General features: G+C 40.6%; 1 protein-coding gene across 1 annotated transcript in view; it reads left to right on the top strand.

Annotated features, from left to right (window-relative positions):
- Positions 1-19,832, top strand: part of hsp90b1 (heat shock protein 90, beta (grp94), member 1) — a 63,238-nt gene that overhangs the window by 38,340 nt on the left and 5,066 nt on the right. The window contains exons 23-27 of the mRNA XM_061893656.1: positions 1,619-1,772; positions 4,249-4,350; positions 4,443-4,517; positions 4,593-4,661; positions 9,772-9,907. Coding sequence (XP_061749640.1) covers positions 1,619-1,772; positions 4,249-4,350; positions 4,443-4,517; positions 4,593-4,661; positions 9,772-9,907 — 536 coding nt within the window. The remainder of the gene's footprint in view (positions 1-1,618; positions 1,773-4,248; positions 4,351-4,442; positions 4,518-4,592; positions 4,662-9,771; positions 9,908-19,832) is intronic.

Raw genomic sequence — 19,832 nt, 5'->3', positions numbered from 1 at the left:
TGAAATGTGCACTTCATCCACCTGTCCTCGAGCGTCGGAGGACAGGCGGATGGTCAAAAGCAGGAGTGTGGCGTCGTGGTCGGTAGGCAGGCGTGAGGTCGATGTCCAGGGAGGCAAGGGGAAATCCACAGGGGGGTCCAAGATGACGAGACACACCACTCGACGACAAAGAAGGACGACGGGGAGCTGGAGAACGACACAACACAAGAGACGATGAGCACGACGGGGAGGGAGCACAGGGAGAGAGAATGGACATGCAGGGTACGAGAAGCTACGTTCTGGCGTCGGATCTCAGGTTGCGCTGGCTAATGAAGGCTGATCGCTCATCACGGACAGGTGCGTTGATTGCCGATTGTCTGCAGCCGAGAGAGAGCGCCCGCGGTGCGTTCGTCAGGGCACGCAATAGAAAGAGAAGCAGCTGAAGTTTGACCCATAACAGGCTGATGATTTTAGGTTGTCCTAAAAAAAATGTGGAGGTAATCCTCCTTTTTCATTGTCCCATTTAAAGCACCCGTTCCATTCGCAGCAAAACAGGCCCAGAGCATAATACTACCACCACCATGCTTGACGGTAGGGTAGGTGCTCCTGGGATTAACAGCCTCACCTTTTCTCCTTCAAACATATTACTGGGTATCGTGGCCGAACAGCTCCATTTTTGTTTCATCTGACCACGGAACTTTACTCCAGAAGGTCGTATCTTTGTCCACGTGGTGTCAGATGAAACAAAAATGGAGTTGTTTGGAGGAGAAAAGGTGAGGCCTTTAATACCAGGAACACAGTTCCTACCGTCAAGCATGGTGGTGGTAGTATTCTGCTCTGGGCCTGTTTTTGCTGCCAATGGAACTGGTGCTTTACAGAGAGTAAATGGAGGATTCAGGACAATCTAAAATCATCAGCCCGGAGGTTGGGTCTTGGGCGCAGTTGGGTGTTGCAACAGGACAATGACCCCCAAACACACGTCAAAAATGGTCAAGGAATGGCTTAAAACAGGCTAGAATGAAGGTTTTAGAATGGCCTTCCCAAAGTCCTGACTTAAACGTGTGGACAATGCTGAAGGAACAAGTCCATGTAAAAAAAAAAAACACATTTAGCTGAACTGCACCATTTTTGTCAAGAGGAGTGGTCAAAAATTCAACCGGAAGCTTGTGGATGGCTACCAAAAAGCGCCTTATTGCGGTGAAACTTGCCAATTCCATTGGCAGCAAAACAGGCCCAGAGCATAATACTACCACCACCAAGCTTGACGGTAGGTATGGTGTTCCTGGGATTAACAGCCTCACCTTTTCTCCTTCAAAGAAATTGCTGGGTATTGTGGCAAAACAGCTCCATTTTTGTTTCATCTGACCACGGAACTTTCTTCCAGAAGGTCTTATCTTTGTCCATATGATGTCCAAGTGAGGCTGTTAATGCCAGGGACACCATTCCTACCGTCAAGCATGGTGGAAGCATACATTCCTAAAAGAACCAAACTTCATGAATGTTTTTTTGTGACCAAGTATGTGCTCCAATCGTTCTTTACAGGTGTATGCAAACTTTTGACCGCGACCGAACATGCCAAACTCTGAGTACTCGTCAATTTGGTGTTTTGAAGAGACCACCTCTCTCTGCTCCTTCTCAGGGGGACCTTCAGCATTTACGTGAAGGTGGACGGCTCAGAGAAGCTGGTGGGCTGCTACGACAACCGGGGCAGCTTTGGCGAATTGGCGCTGATGTACAACACTCCCCGGGCTGCCACCATCGTCGCTAACTTGCCCGGAGCCCTCTGGTGCCTGGTAAGTCCGCCGCTAGGAAGAAGACCGGTGAGCGTGGAAACTGTCTGGTGGCTTATTTGATGGTTGCCCACAGCCACGGCCGATCCTGCCGATCTTAGTAGACCACGCACTATGAAATGCTCTGCGATTTACGGATTAGTAGGTACCGTATTTTCCGGATCATTGGGTGCACCGGATTATAAGGCGCACTGCCGATGAATGGTCTATTTTAGATCTTTTTTCGTATATAAGGCGCACCGGATTATAAGGCGCATTAAAGGAGTTTTAGATATATATTTTTTTTCTTATGTTTTGCATATGGTGAATGTTCATATTCATCTTAAAGAAAGCCAACCACCAAGTTTAAGTAAACAGTACTATTTCAGTTTGAGCACATACCTTATTTTCCGGACCATAAGGCGCACTGCCGATGAATGGTCTATTTTTGATCTTTTTTCGTATATAAGGCGCACCGGATTATAAGGCGCATTAAAGTAGTTATATTATTATTTTTTTTTCTTATGTTTTGCATATGGTGAATGTTCATATTCATCTTAAAGAAAGCAAACCACCAAGTTTAAGTAAACAGTACTATTTCAGTTTGAGCACATACCTTATTTTCCGGACCATAAGGCGCACTGCCGATGAATGGTCTATTTTTGATCTTTTTTCGTATATAAGGCGCACCGGATTATAAGGCGCATTAAAGTAGTTATATTATTATTATTTTTTCTTATGTTTTGCATATGGTGAATGTTCATATTTATCTTAAAGAAAGCAAACCACCAAGTTTAAGTAAACAGTTCTATTTCAGTTTGAGCACATACCGTATTTTCCGGACCATAGGACGCACCGGATTATAAAGCGCACTGCCGATGAATGGTCTGTTTTTGATCTTTTTTCATACAAACCCTGTTTCCATATGAGTTGGGAAATTGTGTTAGATGTAAATATAAACGGAATACAATGATTTGCAAATCATTTTCAACCCATATTCAATTGAATGCACTACAAAGCCAAGATATTTTATGTTCAAACTTATAAACTTTATTTTTTTTTTGCAAATAATAATTAACTTCATGGCTGCAACTTGTGCCAAAGTAGTTGAGAAAGGGCATGTTCACCACTGTGTTACATCACCTTTTCTTTTAACAACACTCAATAAACGTTTGGGAACTATGAGGAAACTATTTGTTGAAGCTTTGGAAGTGGAATTCGTTCCCATTCTTCTTTTATGTAGAGCTTCAGTCGTTTAACAGTCCGGGGTCTCCGCTGTCGTATTTTACGCTTCATATTGCGCCACACATTTTCAATGGGAGACAGGTCTGGACTGCAGGCGGGCCAGGAAAGTACCCGCACTCTTTTTTTACGCAGCCACGCTGTTGTAACACGTGCTGAATGTGGCTTGGCCTTGTCTTGCTGAAATAAGCAGGGGCGTCCATGAAAAAGACGGCGCTTAGATGGCAGCATATGTTGTTCCAAAACCTGCATGTACCTTTCAGCATTAATGGTGCCTTCACAGATGTGTAAGTTACCCATGCCTTGGGCACTAATGCCCCCCCATACCATCACAGATGCTGGCTTTTGAACTTTGCGTCGATAACAGTCTGGATGGTTTGCTTCCCCTTTGATCCGGAAAAGACAATGTCGAATATTTCCAAAAACAATTTGAAATGTGGACTCGTCAGACCACAAAACACTTTTCCGCTTTGCATCAGTTCATCTTAGGTGATCTCAGGCCCGGAGAAGCCGGCGGCGTTCCTGGATGTTGTTGATAAATGCCTTTCGCTTTGCATAGTAAAGCTTTAACTTGGACTTACAGATGTAGCGACGGACTGTATTTAGTGACAGTGGTTTTCTGTAGTGTTCCTGAGCCCATGTGGTGATATCCTTTAGAGATTGATGTTGGTTTTTGATGCTGTGCCGTCTGAGGGATCGAAGTTGGTTTCCGGCCCGTGGAGTGATTTCTCCAGATTCTCTGAACCTTTTGATGATATCATGGAGTGTAGATGTTGAAATCACTAAATTTCTTGCAATTGCACTTCGAGAAACGTTGTTCTTAAACTGTTTGACTATTTGCTCACGCAGTTGTGGACAAAGGGGTGTACCTCGCCCCATCCTTTCTTGTGAAAGACTGAGCATTTTTCGGGAAGCTGTTTTTATACCCAATCATGGCACCCACCTGTTCCCAATTAGCCTGCACACCTGTGGGATGTTCCAAATAAGTGTTTGATGAGCATTCTTTAACTTTATCAGTATTTATTGACACCTTTTCCCAACTTCTTTGTCACGTCTTGCTGGCATCAAATTCCAAAGTCAATGATTATTTACAGATAAAAATGTTTATCAGTTTGAACATCAAAAATGTTGTCTTTGTAGCATATTCATTGTATTCCGGTGATATTTACATCTAACACAATTTCCCAACTCATATGGAAACGGGGTTTGTACACACTGCACACGACAATTAAAGTTGGCTTTTGTTTCCCCGTCGCAGGATCGTCTGACGTTCAGGAGGATCATCGTGAAAAACAACGCCAAGAAGAGGAAGCTGTACGAGGCCTTCATGGAGACTCTCCCCCTGCTCACGTCGTTAGAGGTCAGCACGGCGTCAGCCCGGCGTGAGCCCGCGCTTTGCAACATTTGCCACATTGTCACGCGTCTTTGCCGCTCTTCTCCCTCCACTCGCAGCTCTCAGAAAGGATGAAGGTGGTGGACGTCATAACCAGCAAAGTCTACTGTGACTCGCAGCGGATCATTGCACAGGTGACGGGCGGCCGTACTTAAGCGTGACCGCCGGAGAGGAGCTCTGAGAAAAATGTTTCTTTGTCTACATAACAGGGAGACTCGGCAGATTGTTTCTACATTGTCGAGTCCGGCCAAGTACGGATCACCATAAAGAGAAGCAGGGTAAGATTTATCACGTGGAGCTAACACGGTGACTTGTTTTATGCTTTAGTGTGTGTGTGTGTGTACTTTTCTACCCTTCTTGAGACATCAACAAGGAAAAGTAGCTTCCAAGTTAGGACATAAATTATGGTCCTAATACGGAAAACCGTTGCATCTAATAGAGAATGTCTCATTTGCAGCCCCTGGTGGTGAAATCTATTAAAAATAGGGTGGTCCCAAAAAGGAGGGATTTTTCAAACTGACTCTGTTGCAAGTCTTGTGTGTTCTTTGTAACTTTTTTGTGTGTGGTATGGCTGTAAACAATTGTTTTCCCGGTCTCAGTCTGGAACTCCTCCCCAGCAGTCCAGCCTTAGACTGAATGTTTTTTTTACTCATCCCATACTGTAATAACTTGAAAAAAAAAAAAATACAGATTAAAAACCAAATACAAACAAAAAAATTCAACAAAAAAAACCCTTTTTTTTTCTCACGATGAGTCAACATTTTTCTTCTAAAATTGGGAACAATATCTCATAGTCGTTCCATTTCCGTAATATTGCAATATTTTCTTGTAAAATCATTACATTTAATGTAAAATTATTACCCTTCTTGAGACACCGACAAGGAAAATTAGCTTCCATATGAGGAAGTGAGAACAAGTTCAGACATAAATCATGGTCCCAATACGGAAAACCATTGCATCTAATAGAGAATGTCTCATTTGCACCCCCTGGTGGTGAAATATATCTAAATTCAGGTGGTCCCAAAAAGGAGGGATTTTTCAAATTGACTCTGTTGCAAGTCTTGTGTATTCTTTGTATACAGGGACTTTTTTTTGTGTGGTATGGCTATAAAAAATAGTTTTCTGGGTCTCAGTCTGGAACTCCTCCCCAGCAGTCCAGCCTTAGACTGAATATTTTTTTTACTCATCCCATACTGCAATAACTTGAAGTAAAAAATTCCGATTAAAAAACAAATACAAAAAAATCATTTTTCTCACAATGAGTTGACTTTTTTCTTCTAAAATTGGGAACAATTTCTCATAGTCTTCCCGTTTCCGTAAAATTGCTATATTTACTTGTAAAATGTATTTTTCGGAATATAAGTCACATTTATTTTTGTAGTTTGGCCGGGGGTGAGACTTGGCCAAATTATAAAAAAATATATATATATTTTTATTTTTTGTTTTGTTTTGGCCTGGTCTCACCCCCCGGGCTGGACTGTGGAGAAGACTGCGACTTATAGTCCGAAAAATACGGTACATTTAATGTAAAATTAATACTCTTCTTGAGACACCGACAAGGAAAAGTAGCTTCCATATGAGGAGGTGTGAACAAGTTCGGACATAAATCATGGTCCCAATACGGAAAACCATGGCATCTAATAGAGAATGTCTCATTTGCACCCCCTGGTGGTGAAATCCATCAAAATTAGGGTGGTCCCAAAAAGGAGGGATTTTTCAAATTGACTCTGTTGCAAGTCTTATGTATTCTTTGTAACTTTTTTTGTGTGTGCTATGGCTATTGAGATTTTTTTTCCCCTGGTCCCAGTCTGGACCCCATCCCTGGCAGTCCAGCTTTAGACTGAATATTTTTTTACTCATCCCATACTGTTATAACATTAAGTAAATAATAAAGATTAAAAAACAAATACAAACAAAAAAATTCAACAACAAAAAAATATTTTTTCTCATTATGTGCAGACTTTTTTCTTCTAAAATTGGTAACAATTTCTCGTAGTCTTTCCGTTTCTGTAATACTGCAAAAACTTAAATAATGAAGATTAAAAACCAATTACAAACAAAAAAATTTAAAACATAAAAAAACAAAAACAACTAAAAGTAGTCTTTTTCTCACAATGTGTTGACTTTTTTCTTATAAAATTGGGAAGAATTTCTCACATTCTGTTTCTGTGATACTGCAATATTTTCTCATAAAATGATTACTTTTTCATGTACAATTAATACTTTTTTATGCAAAATGGTGACATTTGTCATATACAATTCTGACTTTTATCGAAATACTGCCAATGTTTTTGTAGTTCCTTGTAAAAAAGTGACATTTTTGGAGTAAAATTATGACTTTTGCCATCATTTTGCCGAGTAAAATTCCGATTATTGTTATAACATTGACAGAATTTAAAAAACGTTTTCTTATGCCGATTAAAATTAAGACTCTTTTCATCTGTTGCCAAAATTTTAAGCTTTTCTTGTAAAATTGCGCCTGTTTGAGGAAAATTCCAACATTTATCACAACATTGCACAAATGTTCAGTGTTTCATGTAAAATTTGGACTTGCGTTGTGTAAAATGACGACTTTTATCATAATACTGCCAAAATTCTAAGTTTTCTTGTGAAATTGTGACCTTTTTCTTGTGAAATTCCAACTCATTTTTCACAACAAGCTTTATTTTTATATTTGTATAGTATGTATATATTATTAATGTTGTAAATACACATCTTTATATATCTAGAAAGGGTGGTCCTGAAAAGGAGGGAGTTTTTAAATTGACTGTGTCTGGTCAACATATGAAATAACAAGTGTGAGTAAGAAATTAAAATGCAACCCCTTAGGCCAAAATGTATTTGAAAAAATACATAAATATGTAAATACAGAAATACTGCAAAAACTTAAATAATGAAGATTAAAAACCAATTACAAACAAAAAAAATTAAAAACATGACAAAAATAAATAACTAAAAGCAGTCTTTTTCTCACAATGTGTCGACTTTTTTATATAAAATTGGGAACAATTTCTCACATTCTTTCTGTTTCTGTTATACTGCAATATTTTCTCATAAAATGATTACTTTTTCATGTAAAATTATTACTTTTTAATGCAAAATGGTGACATTTGTTTCATACAATTCTGACTTTTATCACAATATTGCCAATGTTTTTGTAGTTCCTTGTAAAAAAGTGACATTTTTGGAGTAAAATTATGACTTTTGCCATCATTTTGTCGAGTAAATTTCCGATTATTGTTATAACATTGACAGAACTCAAAAAAAGTTTTCTTATGTCTTTTAAAATTAAGACTCTTTTCAACAGTTGCCAAATTTTAAGCTTTTCCTAGTAAAATTGCGACTGTTTGAGGAAAATTCCAACTTTTTTCATAACATTGCAAAAACGTTCAATGTTTCATGTAAAATTTGGACTAGCGTTGAGTAAAATGACGACTTTTATCATAATACTGCCAAAATTGTAAGTTTTCTTGTGAAATTGTAACCTTTTTCTTCTAAAATTCCAACTCATTTTTCACAACAAGCTTTTTGTTTATATTTGCATAGTATGTATATATTATTAATGTTGTAAATACACATCTTTAAATATCTAGAAAGGGTGGTCCTAAAAAGGAGGGAGTTTTTAAAAATACTGTGTCGGGTCAACATATGAAATAACAAGTGTGAGTAAGAAATTCAAATGCGGCCCCTTAGGCCAAAATTTATTTGAAAAAATATATAAATATGTATAGACAGAAATACTGCAAAAACTTAAATAATGAAGATTAAAAACCAATTATAGAAAAAAAATTTAAAACATAATAAAATCCAAAAAACTAAAAGCAGTCTTTTTCTCACAATGTGTCGACTTTTTTCTTAAAAAATTGGGAAGAATTTCTCACATTCTTTCCGTTTCTGTGATACTGCAATATTTTCTCATAAAATGATTACTTTTTCATGTAAAATTATTACTTTTTAATGCAAAATGGTGACATTTGTTATATACAATTTTGACTTTTATCACAATATTGCCAATGTTTTTGTAGTTCCTTGTAAAAAAGTGACATTTTTGGAGTACAATTATGACTTTCACCATAATTTTGCCGAGTAAAATCCTGATCATTGTTATAACATTGACAGAATTTAAAAAACGTTTTTTTATGTCGATTAAAATTAAGACTCTTTTCATCTGTTGCCAAAATTTTAAGCTTTTTCTTGTAAAATTGCAACTGTTTGAGGAAAATTCCAACATTTATTACAACATTGCACAAATGTTCAGTGTTTCATGTAAAATTTGGACTTGCGTTGAGTAAAATGACGACTTTTATCATAATACTGCCAAAATTCTAAGTTTTCTTGTGAAATGGTGACCTTTTTCTTGTGAAATTCCAACTCATTTTCACAACAAGCTTTTTTTTTATATTTGCATAGTATGTATGTATTAATAATGTTGTAAATACACATCTTTATATATCTAGAAAGGGTGGTCCCAAAAAGGAGGGAGTTTTTAAATTGACTGTGTCGGGTCAACATATGAAATAACAAGTGTGAGTAAGAAATTGAAATGCAGCCCCTTAGGCCAAAATTAATTTGAAAAAATATATAAATATGTATATACAGAAATACTGCAAAAACTTAAATAATGAAGATTAAGAACCAATTATAAACAAAAAAATTAAAAACATTAAAAAAGCAAAAAAACTAAAAGCAGTCTTTTTCTCACAATGTGTCGACTTTTTTTCTTATAAAATTGGGAATCATTTCTCACATTTTCTCCGTTTCTGTGATACTGCAATATTTTCTCATAAAATTATTACTTTTTAATGCAAAATGGTGACATTTGTCATATACAATTCTGACTTTTATCACAATATTGCCAATGTTTTTGTAGTTCCTTGTAAAAAAGTGACATTTTTGGAGTACAATTATGACTTTCACCGTAATTTTGCTGAGTAAAATCCTGATCATTGTTATAACATTGACAAAATTTAAAAAACGTTTTTTTATGTCGATTAAAATTAAGACTCTTTTCATCTGTTGCCAAAATTTTAAGCTTTTTCTTGTAAAATTGCAACTGTTTGAGGAAAATTCCAACATTTATCACAACATTGCACAAATGTTCAGTGTTTCATGTAAAATTTGGACTTGTGTTGAGTAAAATGACGACTTTTATTATAATGCTGCCAAAATTCTAAGTTTTCTTGTGAAATTGTGACCTTTTTCTTGTAAAATTCCAACTCATTTTCACAACAAGCTTTTTTTTAATATTTGCATAGTATGTATATATTAATAATGTTGTAAATACACATCTTTATATAGCTAGAAAGGGTGCTCCTAAAGAGGTAGGCATTTTTGTGCGGTCTCAAGAAGGAAACAGTTACAAAAATGTGTGTGTGTCCTTGCCCACAGACGAAAAATGACCAGGATGAAGAGGAAGTGGAAATCGCCACGTGCTCCAGGGGCCAATATTTCGGTGAACTGGCGCTCGTCACCAACAAGCCCAGAGCTGCATCCGCCTACGCTGTGGGAAGCGTCAAATGCTTGGGTAAGTGTTGGACCGTTTTTGTGACCAGGAAGGTTTCTATGGCTACAATGTAGTGTAGTGTAGAACAATTCTGCTCTTTCTACTTTAAAAGAATACAATAGTTATATGAGATACGAATGAGCCTCAATGTAGCAGCAGAACCTGGGACCAATGAAACTTTCATGTTTGAGATGAATATATTAAATAAAAAAACACAAAACCTAAAAGCAGTGACATTGGCACGTTGAGTAAATGGTAAATAAAAACAGAATACAATGATTTCCAAATCCTTTTCAACTTATATTTACTTGAATAGACTGCAAATACAAGATACTTAATGTTCCAACTGAGAAACTTTTACTTTTTTACTATGAACCCTACGCTGTTTTTGCATTATCTTGCTGAAATAAGCAGGGGCGTCCATGAAAACGTTGCTTGGATGGCAACTTATGTTGCTCTGAAACCTGTATGTACCTTTCAGCATTAATGGTGCCTTCACAGATGTGTAAGTTACCCTTGCCTTGGGCACTAATACACCCCCATACCATCACAGATGCTGGCTTTTAACTTTGCGCCTGGAACAATCCGGATGGTTATTTTCCTCTTTGTTCCAGAGGACACAATGTCCACAATTTCCAAAAACAATCTGAAATGTGGACTAGTCAGACCACATCAGTCCATCTTAGATGAGCTCGGGCATTACGGAAGCCGGCGGCGTTTCTGGGTGTTGTTGATAAATGGCTTTCGCTTTGCATTGTAGAGTTTTAACTTGCACTTACAGATGTAGCGACAATCTGTAGTTACTTAGAGTGGTTTTATGAAGTGTTCCTAAGCCCGTGTGGTGATATCCTTTACACGCCGAAGTCGCTTTTTCATGCAGTACCGCCAGAGGGATGGATCCAAGGTCGCGGGCATTCAATGTTAGCTGCAGTGATTTCTCCAGATTCTCTGAAACTTTTGATGATATTACGAACCTTAGATGGTGAAATCTCTAAATTCCTTGCAATAGTTGGTTGAGAAATGTTGTTCTTAGACAATTTGTGCAGGCATTTGTTGACAAAGTGGTGACCCTCGCCTTTAACTTGCACTTACAGATGTAGCGACAATCTGTAGCTACTTAGAGTGGTTTTATGAAGTGTTCCTGAGCCCGTGTGGTGATATCCTTTACACGCCGAAGTCGCTTTTTCATGCAGTACCGCCTGAAGGATCCAAGGTCACGGGCATTCAATGTTAGCTGCGGTGATTTCTCCAGATTCTATGAATCTTTTGATGATATTACGAACCTTAGATGGTGAAATCTCTAAATTCCTTGCAATAGTTGGTTGAGAAATGTTGTTATTAGACAATTTGCGCAGGCATTTGTTGACAAAGTGGATACCCTCGCCTTTAACTTGCACTTACGGATGTAGCGACAATCTGTAGTTACTTAGAGTGGTTTTATGAAGTGTTCCTGAGCCCGTGTGGTGATATCCTTTACACGCCGAAGTCGCTTTTTCATGCAGTACCGCCTGAGGGATCCAAGGTCGCGGGCATTCAATGTTAGCTCCAGTGATTTCTCCAGATGCTATGAATCTTTTGATATTACGAACCTTAGATGGTGAAATCTCTAAATTCCTTGCAATAGCTGGTTGAGAAATGTTGTTCTTAAACAATTTCCGCAGGCATTTGTTGACAAAGTGGTGACCCTCGCCTTTAACTTGCACTTACAGATGTAGCGACAATCTGTAGCTACTTAGAGTGGTTTTATGAAGTGTTCCTGAGCCCGTGTGGTGATATCCTTTACACGCCAAAGTCACTTTTTCATGCAGTACCGCCAGAGGGATCCAAGGTCGCGGGCATTCAAGGTTAGCTGCAGTGATTTCTCCAGATGCTATGAATCTTTTGATGATATTACGAACCTTAGATGGTGAAATCTCTAAATTCCTTGCAATAGTTGGTTGAGAAATGTTGTTCTTGAACAATTTGCGCAGGCATTTGTTGACAAAGTGGTGACCCTCGCCTTTAACTTGCGCTTACAGATGTAGCGACAATCTGTAGCTACTTAGAGTGGTTTTATGAAGTGTTCCTGAGCCCGTGTGGTGATATCCTTTACACGCCGAAGTCGCTTTTTCATGCAGTACCGCCTGAGGGATCCAAGGTCGCGGGCATTCAATGTTAGCTGCGGTGATTTCTCCAGATTCTATGAATCTTTTGATGATATTATGAACCTTAGATGGTGAAATCTCTAAATTCCTTGCAATAACTGATTGAGAAATGTTGTTCTTAAACAATTTCCGCAGGCATTTGTTGACAAAGTGGTGACCCTCGCCTCATCCTTGTTTGTGAATGACTGAGCATTTCACGGAAGCTGCTTTTATACCCAATCATGGCGCCCACCTGTTCCCGATTAGCCCTTTCACCTGTGGGATGTTCTAAATAAGTGTTTGATGAGCATTCCTCAACTTTTTCAGGTCTTTTTTGGCACTTGTGCCAGCTTTTTTTAAACACGTTGCAGGCATCAAATTCCAAATGAGCAAAAATGTGCAAAAAATAACAAAGTTTATCAGTTCGAACGTTAAATATTTTGTCTTTGCAGTCTATTCAATTGAATATAAGTTGAAAAGGATTTGCAAATTATTTGTATTTTGTTTTTATTTACCATTTACAAAACGTGCCAACTTTGAGCTTAATGCATTGTCCTTTCAAATAAAGACGAAGCTTAACTAATGTGGTAACACCAGCGAGCAGGAGAGAATATGAAGTGATTTCTGGGCCAGAACATATTTGGCTTTGTTCATTATCGAATTATTTCAATAATGAACAAATCCAATGCGCGTCAAAGTCATCATGGGTTTGTTCACCATGTCATCATATACAGTCACGATCAAAAGTTTACATACACTTTTAAGGACCATAATGTCATGGCTGTCTTGAGTTTCCAATCAATTCGACAACTCAAATTTTTTTGTGAGAGTGTTGGTCACAAAAAAATATATTTATGAAGTTTGGTTCTTTTATGAATCCATTATGGGTTTATTGAAAATGTGACTTTCCTCCAGAAGGTCTTATCCTTGTCCATGTGATGTCAGATGAAACAAAAATTGAGCTGTTTGGCCACAATACCCAGCAATATATTTGGAGGAGAAAAGGTGGGGCCTGTAATACCATGTACACAATCCCTACCGTCAAACATGGTGGTGGTAGTATTATGCTCTGGGCCTAGTTTTGCTGCCAATTGAACTGGTGCTTTAAATGTGACAATGAAAAAGGAGGATTAGCTCCAAATTCTTCGGGACAACCTAAAACTTTCAGCCCGAAAGTTGGGTCTTGGGCACAGTTGGGTGTTCCAACAGGACAATGACCCCCAAACACACATCAAAAGTGGTAAAGGAATGGCTAAAACAGGCTACAATGAAGGTTTTAGAATGGCTTTTCCCAGAGTCCTGACTTAAACGTGCTGAAGAAACAAGTCCAAGTCAGAAAACCAACAAATGTAAAAAAAATTTTAAATCAGTTCTGGTATAAATTATTGACTTATTTAGGATCCAATTACTTCACATCAAATATTCCACTTTGAAAACCTTTTAGGTAAAAATATTGTATATTTGTATTTTTTACCCAAAAAATAGGGGTTTTGACAAACAGCTTGTAAAATTTAAAAAATAATAAAATAATGAAGTCGAATTAGAGATTCAAGGATTTTAGGAAAAAAATAATACATGACTTATTTTTAACATTTTTTAAGACTGAAGCCCTTCTGGCTCCCTAGGAGCTAACTTGAGGGAGCCCCAACAATAAAAAAATAAAAGTTTATATTGTATTGGTTTTGAAAATGAAAAAATATCAAATTGGCCGCCGCGTGCTTTGATTTTTCAGTGTGCGGCCCTCAGTGGAAAAAGTTTGGACACCCCTGGTTTACATGTAAAACTTTCTCCGACTTTCTAAGACGTGTTTTATTCCAAATCTTTTTCTGTCTCATTTTGTCCACCAAACATTTAACGTTGTGCATGAGTGCAAAGGTGAGTTTTATTTATGTTATTGACTTGTGTGGAGTGCTATTCAGACATATTTGGTAACTACACGACTGTGAGCTAATCGATGCTAACATGCTATTTAGGCTAGCTGTATGTACATCAGGGGTCACCAAGGCGGTGCCCGCGGGCACCAGGTCGCCCGTAAGGACCAGATGAGTAGCCCGCTGGCCTGTTCTAAAAATAGCTCAAATAGCAGCACTTACCAGTGAGCTGCCTCTATTTTTTAAATTGTATTTATTTACAAGCAAGCTGGTCTTGCTTTGCTCGACATTTTTATTTCTAATAGAGACAAAACTCAAATAGAATTTGAAAATCCAAGAAAATATTTTAAAGATTTGGTCTCCACTTGTTTAAATAAATTCATTCATTTTTTTTTTTTACTTTGCTTCTCATAACTTTCAGAAAGACAATTTTAGAGAAAAAATACAACCTTAAAAATGATTTCAGGATTTTTAAACACATATACCTCTTTACCTTTCAAATTCCTTCCTCTTCTTTCTTGACAATTTAAATCAATGTTCAAGTATATATATATTTTTAATTGTAAAGAATAATAAATACATTTTAATTCAATTCTTCATTTTAGCTTCTGTTTTTTCGACGACGAATATTTGTGAAATATTTCTTCAAACTTATTATGATTAATATTCAAAAAAAATATTCTGGCAAATATAGAAAATCTGTAGAATCAAATTTAAGTCTTATTCAAAGTCTTTTGAATTTCTTTTAACATTTTAGTTTTGGAAAATCTAGAAGAAATAATGACCTGTCTTTGTTAGAAATATAGCTTGGTCCAATTTGTTATATATTCTAACAAAGTGCAGATGGGATTTTAACCTATTTAAAACATGTCATCAAAATTCTAAAATTAATATTAATCAGGGAAAATTACTAATGATGATCCATAAATTATTTTTTTTAATTTTTCAAAAAGATTCGAATTAGCTAGTTTTTCTCTTCATTTTTTCAGTTGAATTTAAAATTTTAAAGAGTCGAAATTGAAGATAAACTATGTTTCAAAATTAAATTTTCATTTTTTTCGTGTTTTCTCCCCTTTTAAACCGTTCAATTAAGTGTTTTTTTCATCATTTATTCTCTACAAAAAACCTTCCGAAAAAGAAAAAAAAATGTACGACAGAATGACGGACAGAAATACCCAATTTTTTTATATATATATATATAGGTTTATTTATTAAAGGTAAATTGAGCAAATTGGCTATTTCTGGCAATTTATTTAAGTGTGTATCAAACTGGTAGCCCTTCGCATTAATCAGTACCCAAGAAGTAGCTCTTGGTTTCAAAAAGGTTGGTGACCCCTGTTGTACATATTGCATCATTATGCCTCATTTGTAGCTATATTTGAGCTCATTTAGTTTCCTTTAAGTCAGGGGTGTCCAAAGTGCGGCCCAGGGGCCATTTGCTGCCCGCAGCTAATCATTTACCGGCCCGCCAAAATTATCTGCAAAAAATTGCAAAATTGATAATATTGCAAAAATAAAAAAAAACATTTAAAAAAAATTAGCAATGTTGACACAAAGTTTTTTTCCCCTTTTGTCTATATTTTCTTTTTTTTTTCCATTGCTAAAAAAAAAAAGTACAAAAAAAATCTGTTATAATGAATTATTACTTAAAAAATGTCACTTTAAAATGTTTTATGTGGATATGTTGTGTGGTTGCCATATAAAAACATCAACATTTTGACCAAAGAGCATAAAACAAACAAAACAATAGTTCAAACTTCAAATCGACGGATATATCGGAAGTTGATCTTGAAATTTAAGTGTTAAAAGTAAAAAAAACAACTAATAAAAATGCATCTCTTTATTAGTGGGGAACCTTTCGGATCTCAAATTGCATCACTTTATGAGTGGGGAACCTTTCGGATCTGAAATATATTTAGTAGGATTTTTTAAAAAACTTTTTACTGTGATTACTCAAAAATATTAAATAATTAAAATCAATGATGTCCTGCATTATTGATCTTTGAGGGCTTTAATTGCTAAATAAAGGAACTCGAAGGAAGGAAGGAAGGAAGGAAGGAAGGAAGGAAGGAAGGAAGGAAGAAAAGGAAGGAAGGAAGGAAGGAAGGAAGGAAGGAACTAACTAACTAACTAACTAACTGAAATGTAATACACAATAAGTAAACATTAGCTTTACACAAATATACAGCATTATTACCAAACAAATACTGCTGAGTGTTGAAACTATTTCGATGGTGGAAATATGCGACCGGCAGCCATTTTAAATCCTCAAACATTCATTAAAATAGTGCACCAAATTCGTTTTTCAATACACATCTTACTATCAAATTTAGCCACTTTCCACCTTAGTATTGTAGCGGCTGCTACGGGGTGTTAGCGAATGGCTTTGGCCGGGGGGCGGGACTTCCGGGAAGAGATAGGGAAGTGACGCTGTTGATAGAGGGGGTGGGTGTTCGAGTTGCCCGGGAAGTCGGCTGGAAAGACACATGAGTGCTGTTGTATGGTTGTTTTGCATCTTGTGCAATAAAGATACGATAAAACGGAGAAGTTGTATGAGCCTGCATTCCTGGGATTATTACACTGGTGTCAGAAGTAAAACGGCGAGTTCGAAGGAGACTTTGTCGCGGTAAGGACGCATTAGCCAGTTAGCTTCAGTCTGTGAGTTAGCTAGGACCGCTAGCCGTTTATCATGTTTATCCATCCATCCATTTTCTACCGCTTATTCCCTTTCGGGGTCGCGGGGGGCGCTGGCGCCTATCTCAGCTACAATCGGGCGGAAGGCAGGGTACACCCTGGACAAGTCGCCACCTCATCGCAGGGCCAACACAGATAGACAGACAACATTCACACTCACATTCACACACTAGGGCCAATTTAGTGTTGCCAATCAACCTATCCCCAGGTGCATGTCTTTGGAAGTGGGAGGAAGCCGGAGTACCCGGAGGGAACCCACGCATTCACGGGGAGAACATGCAAACTCCACACAGAAAGATCCCGAGCCTGGATTTGAACCCAGGACTGCAGGACCTTCGTATTGTGAGGCAGACGCACTAACCCCTCTGCCACCGTGAAGCCATTTTTTTTTATCATGTTTAGCTCCGGTGAAATGAAGTATAAAGTGGAGCGGGATGACGCTCTTTTGGAGCGGGTGACTGTCGAACAGCCACGCTACTGCTCGCAGAATAGCGGCTCGTCGACCCGTGAAGATGTAAAGTTGCCGCCGCCAGCAACTTCCCCGCACGGCGCGGCCCCCCCACCGTCTGCTGCATCAGTGAAGACGCCAAAATTTGCCGGTGGATCGGATTGGGAGGCGTTCCACGCTCAATTTGAACTGTTGGCAGACGCTAGGAGGTGGGAAGCAAAGGACAAAGCATTGCAATTGGCTTTGTGTCTAGAGGGAGAGGCTCTTTCGTGCCTCCTGCTGCTGGATCCCGAACAGCAGCGATGCTACGCAGCCCTGGTGGGGGCGCTCAAGAGGAGGTTTGGGAGATGGTCTCAGCCAGCACTTCTAAAAACTGAACTGAGAGGGAGGTGCAGGAAGCCTGGCGAGCCACTCCGGGGGCTCGCTAATGACATTGAGGGCCAGGTGTGCCGTGCATATGGTCACCTGCCTGCTGAGGCACGAAACGAACTCGCAACTGATCTGTTTGTTGGAGCCATTACTCCTCCTGACCTGCGCGTGCAAGTGCAGCTTCAGCACCCAAAGTCCCTGCAGGAGGCACTGGAAGCTGCTGTTGAGAGGGAGATGCTGGGAAGTGCTGCTGCAGCTGGGGAACTGGAAATGTCGTCACACCCGTCTGGTGACATGGCGCCGGCTTGGGCGACAGAAATTACCGAACTACTGAGGGCGGTGACTCTGCAAAATCAACGTGGCCCGCGCCCCATGCAGGTCTGCTGGGGATGTGGCCAACCTGGACACTTTCGCAGGGAGTGCCCTGCCACTCGTCGTGAGCCGGGCCCGCATAGTCGGGGGTATGCGGGCCCCTACGGCCACCACGAACACTGACTCGCCAGCACACGCTCGTCAGCTAGGGGAGGGAGCCCGTCAGCACAGCCAGGGGGGAGGGGCTCCATCCCCCCCAGAAGCAGACGACGACTCCCCTTCTTCTACTCCTCGCTTTCTGGCAACCGGAGGAGCCCAGCGGCACAGCCAGGGGGGAGGGGCTCCGTCCCCTCCAGAAGCAGACGACAGCAGTGTGCCACCAATGGCGGTGGGCTGGACTTGAGGGGGCCCCAAGGGAGGGGGCTCCTGCCACGTTGCTGTCTCTGTCCAGGGGGTGCCTACCGCGGGCCTGGTGGACACAGGGTCATCAGTAACGCTGGTAAGACCAGATGTTCTGCCCAGCAGTACACCACTTGAGCCTACAGCAGTACAGCTCCGCACAGTCACTGGCCAGCTTGCTCCTATGGTGGGGAAGGGGTTCCTGTGGTTGTGCGTGGGGGGAAAAAAGGCCGCCATCTAGTTTGGGTGGCAGACGTGCAAGACTGCTGCATCTTAGGGCTGGACTTCCTCCAAGTCACTGGGTGCCTGCTAGACATGGGGGGGGTACACTTAACTTCCCGGGGGGCCCAACAGTTGCCATGGGTACCCTAGTTCCCGGGCCCCTTCCCGTTTCACCGCATGCCTCTGCATTCTGGTTGCCTCACACCGCACCAAATTACTACTCCTGCCCTCACCCTGTCTCCCTTCAGCCAATGAAGGGGGAGACCGAGCTGTTTACTACCCGGGGATGCCAGCCCCGGGCAGCCCCGGCCACATCCCCTCGCCCACCGCCGGGTCCCCCGGTCGTGGGAGAAGGGGTGTGGAGAGAGGAGTACGGAGACCTGGAAAAACAGCAACAAGAACAGCTGAAACAGCTGCTGATGGAATTTCAGGGCAGCTTTGCAACGAATGAGAATGAAGTGGGAAGAACCCACTTGGCAGAGCATGTGATAGACACTGGCTTGGCGCGGCCCATCAAGTGTCACGCGCGCCGCATCCCCCTCGCTCGGCAGCAGGTATGCGACAAGGCCGTGGATGACCTGCTGCGGGCCGACTTTATTGAGCCGTCTGAGAGCCCCTGGGCGGCACCTGTGGTCATGGTCGCGAAGCAGAAGGCTGATGATTGGCGATTCTGTGTAGATTACAGACGGTTGAACGAAGTGACCACAAAGGACTCTTACCCCCTACCCCGTATTGATGAGTCCCTGGACCTAGTTTCCGGCTCTTCGTGGTTCACCACTCTGGACCTTAAGAGCGGATATTACCAAGTACCCCTTTCTCCCGAATCTCGCCCTAAATCCGCCTTCTGTACTGGCCGGGGCTTGTGGCAATTCAAAGTCCTTAGTTTTGGGCTCTGTAATGCACCCGCCACTTTTGCCCGGCTTATGGACAAAGTACTGGCTGGTATTCCACGCCAAGAGTGCCTGGTATACCTGGACGACATCCTGGTACACGGGCGTTCTTTCGAAGCAGCTTTGGGGTCCTTGAGGAGAGTCCTGGAGAGGATTCGAGCAGCGGGCCTTAAACTGCACCCTGATAAATGCAGTTTCATGCGACGAGAAGTAACCTTCTTGGGACATGAGCTGGGTGCCGATGGCATTGGCGCCATGGGCGAGAAAGTGCGGGCCGTGAGAGACTGGCCCGCCCCTCGAGACCAAGGACAGCTGAAGAGCTTCATTGGGCTTGCCTCTTACTACCGGAGGCACGTGCGGGGTTTTGCTACAATCGCCGCGCCCCTATACCGTTTGCTGGAAAGAGGCAAAGACTTTGTGTGGTCCGAAGGGTGCCAGGAGGCATTCTGGGGGTTGAAACGGGCCCTGTGTGAGGCCCCGGTACTCGCCCCACCTGACCTCGCCCTGCCCTTCTTACTGGACACTGATGCCAGCGGAGTGGGGGTGGGGGGTGTACTTGCACAGCCGTGGCAGGAAGGGGAGAGGGTTGTGGCATACTTCAGTCAGAAACTCACAAAG

Source organism: Nerophis ophidion, linkage group LG03, assembly GCF_033978795.1.
Source record: "Nerophis ophidion isolate RoL-2023_Sa linkage group LG03, RoL_Noph_v1.0, whole genome shotgun sequence".
Taxonomy (NCBI): Eukaryota; Metazoa; Chordata; class Actinopteri; order Syngnathiformes; family Syngnathidae; genus Nerophis; species Nerophis ophidion.
Note: the sequence above shows the minus strand (reverse complement) of the source record. Positions and strands in the feature narration are given on the sequence as shown.